The sequence below is a fragment of the Montipora capricornis genome, chromosome 13 (assembly GCF_036669925.1).
Source record: "Montipora capricornis isolate CH-2021 chromosome 13, ASM3666992v2, whole genome shotgun sequence".
NCBI classification, from domain to species: Eukaryota; Metazoa; Cnidaria; class Anthozoa; order Scleractinia; family Acroporidae; genus Montipora; species Montipora capricornis.
In genome coordinates this window covers 32,826,470-32,829,291 of record NC_090895.1, presented here as the reverse complement: position 1 = coordinate 32,829,291, position 2,822 = coordinate 32,826,470, and the positions used below count along the sequence as shown (strand labels likewise).

Genomic DNA, 2,822 nt, shown 5'->3' with positions numbered 1-2,822 from the left:
ATGGAAAGCAAAATTTTACATATCACCGTCCCATATTGCGCCATTGAGCATCCGTCCTCTAGGTCCGCCCTCTTCGTCCCAACTGCACGGAAATTTTGATTTTGTTCTTTCCTTTTGTTATCACGTAAATTACATAGGGTTGCAACTAGGGAAAAGATATAAGGGTTAGGCATGATGTAACCTCAGTCAACCTGGTACTATAAAACGGGTGTAGACTGTGGTGTGTGTGGGTAAGGGATAATTCCGGTAAGTGTGTGCGTGCCCCCCGCCGTAGTCTCGAAGCGGTTTTGGTGGATAACGCTGCCCATGAGACGCGGGAGAGAAATAAAGAGGGCGAAAAAAAAAGAACACATGCCCAAACCAACTAGTGTATCGAAACTATCCGTCAAACGGATCTGTACATCAAGAGGTCAAACAAAATTTGTGAGGATTAGTTGTACATCAAAGTATCTTTTAAAGCCTCCAAATAGGACAGACCGGCAGTAATTAATCTTTGAAATTGTGGACCAGTCCACGGCATCGCATCGGGGTTACCTGGAACATTAATTCAGGGACCAATGGTCATTGTTGGATTTGGAATATAAACCATATAAGGTGCTGTTATGTAGCCAGAATTTACAACGTTGCACTTGAATCACCCACGACGCCACGTGATAGTTGTAACACTGTGCAATAATTAATATTTATTTTTTTCTACTGAAGAGGAAACATACAATGATCATATAACTGACTCATTTGAATTTGTAGACTTGGCTGTGTTGGCTGCAATATCTTGGAAAAATACATGCAAGTTGTCAAGGAAGTATTGGTCGGCTTCGTTCTCAACTTCATATTTCCTCGCAAATTATTGAAAATTATTCACCCGTAAAAGTTAGGTCATGCTTGGAAGAGAAAGCTGCCAGAATTTGCGTGGTTATTGGTGGATGCCGCGACAGTCTCTGACGCCTACAGCTATTTTACCAGAACGAAGAGTGGAATACGAAGATCTTCTTCAAACAGCAGTAGACACTGTCGGTGAGAGTGTCCGTATTCCTTTGGGTGCGTTTGATTGACACGGTATTCTGGAATAGGAATAAATGTAACAGAAGTTATAATTCCTTTCTTTTTACGGAGATTTGCATTAAGTTTGTCAAACACCTGCTAAAATGCTATTTTAAATGGCATATCTTTATTATCCTTGTTGCTTCAAAACGCCAGACATACTATTTTAATCATCACTCCACGTATTCTTATTCCGCGCCGGAATAGGGTCAATCGAACGCACCCTTAGTTTTTGATGCTTTAAGGTTCCCGGCAAGCAAAGCCGCTTATGGTACCGCAGGTCAACACTGATAAATTTGGAACTATCCCACGTAATTGTATGTTCAGATTTTCAGCCTGCCTTTTGACGTCCGCCGTACGTGTGGTTCTTAGTTTCCCTGAATGACAAATTGTTCTCAGAATATTCCAAGGCCACTGATTATTTGTTTTTCCTTTTGATTGTCTTGTGTTCCACAACCTTAAAATGGTTGTAAATTGCACCAGTGACACTTCTTTACCACTTTTGTTTAAACTTTTAGCTGAAAAAGTGATCGTTGTGATCTTCGCACCTTGTTCCCTGCCCTCTAAGAAAGATGAAGTTGTGGTAAAGGAGGCCATTGAAGCCATTCTATTGGCCACAGGCAAGGGTCTTGTCCTGTGGGTGAAACAAGACCCGATTACACCAGAAGTCTTAGAGGAGAAGATCATGAGCTCAATACGGTCTCAAGAGTTTCCAAATTCAGGCGATTCTAGGCCAACCAGTGCGGTTGAGTATCGTTCCAATGTGCCAGACAGGACAGCTTACGATCCGCTGAAAGCTCATTCCTCACAGCAGCTTTATCCTTATCGATATGATCGAGATCAGAGCCAATCACAACAAAGGATTTCTATGCAATCCCGTGGGCCGCCGAGTGTCTATCGAGACTCTTCAACTATGAAAGGGTTTGTTATGCTCAAAACACGTCTAAGGTTTGGTCATATTTCTGAACGCCATGGCGATGTTCAACTTTGGTATCCCAGATTTGTTGTTGCCTCCGACACAAAGAGAAAGTTGTTACAAGAATATTGGAACATCGCTGAAGCTGTAATGGAAATTGCATCAGACGGAATTGGTGGATTATGTACGAAAATCAAACGTAAATCCGAGGAAAAAGAAGAACCAGTCCAACTTGCTGAAAACGATACTGTGATGCTGAAAACTCGGCTACGTGAAGGTCAGATATCAATGCTGGAAGGAGACTTGAAATTTCTCTATCCTCAGTGGGAAACTCCTTTATATATTATCCAGAGTTTATCTGAAGAATATCGTTTTTATTCCGATGTAGAACTGTACATAATTTCTGACGAAAAAGGGCATTTGCGCACCCAGGTGAAAACGTATAGAAAGGATAGAGTCAGTAGTGCGGTCAAGAAAGTATTCAAATGATGAAATCTAATGACATTAACAGAATAGTGATTTAGTTTGCAACTTTTGTATTTCAAAGTAACGTTTCTTTAATTAGAAGAGTAGACATTTTCATAAGCTTGGTTGAATTTATACGTAAGTGTTTTATCTTCGGGCCCACATTCATGGGAGGCTCGCATGCCTACCACTTCAGTCAACTTTCAAAACGGCAGCTGATCCTTTCTGACAAAAACGAAAGAATCGTTTTTTTTTTTATACCATTCATGTCTAGTAAAACAGCCAAAGATAAATGTCAAACGTCTTTGCAGCAATTTAACTCTTTTCCCTACTTTCCCAACCGCGAGAAAACCGCGGTAAATCAGCCATCGCCAAAAAATGTTATTTTTCTCAAAAAATA

General features: G+C 40.8%; 1 protein-coding gene across 1 annotated transcript; it reads left to right on the top strand.

The window, feature by feature from the left end:
* Positions 1 to 764: 764 nt before the first annotated feature.
* Positions 765 to 2,542, top strand: LOC138029332 (uncharacterized). Its single transcript, XM_068877067.1, has 2 exons — positions 765 to 1,014; positions 1,560 to 2,542. The coding sequence occupies exons 1-2, from the start codon at positions 879 to 881 to the stop codon at positions 2,444 to 2,446; spliced, it is 1,023 nt and encodes a 340-aa protein (XP_068733168.1). The 5' UTR covers positions 765 to 878; the 3' UTR covers positions 2,447 to 2,542.
* Positions 2,543 to 2,822: the final 280 nt, after the last annotated feature.

Coding starts and splice junctions, on each gene's coding strand:
- LOC138029332 (XM_068877067.1), top strand. CDS start 879: ATGCTTGGAAGAGAAAGCTGCCAGAATTTGCGTGGTTATTGGTGGATG. Junction 1,015..1,559: donor AACAGCAGTAGACACTGTCG/GTGAGAGTGTCC, acceptor TTAAACTTTTAG/CTGAAAAAGTGATCGTTGTG.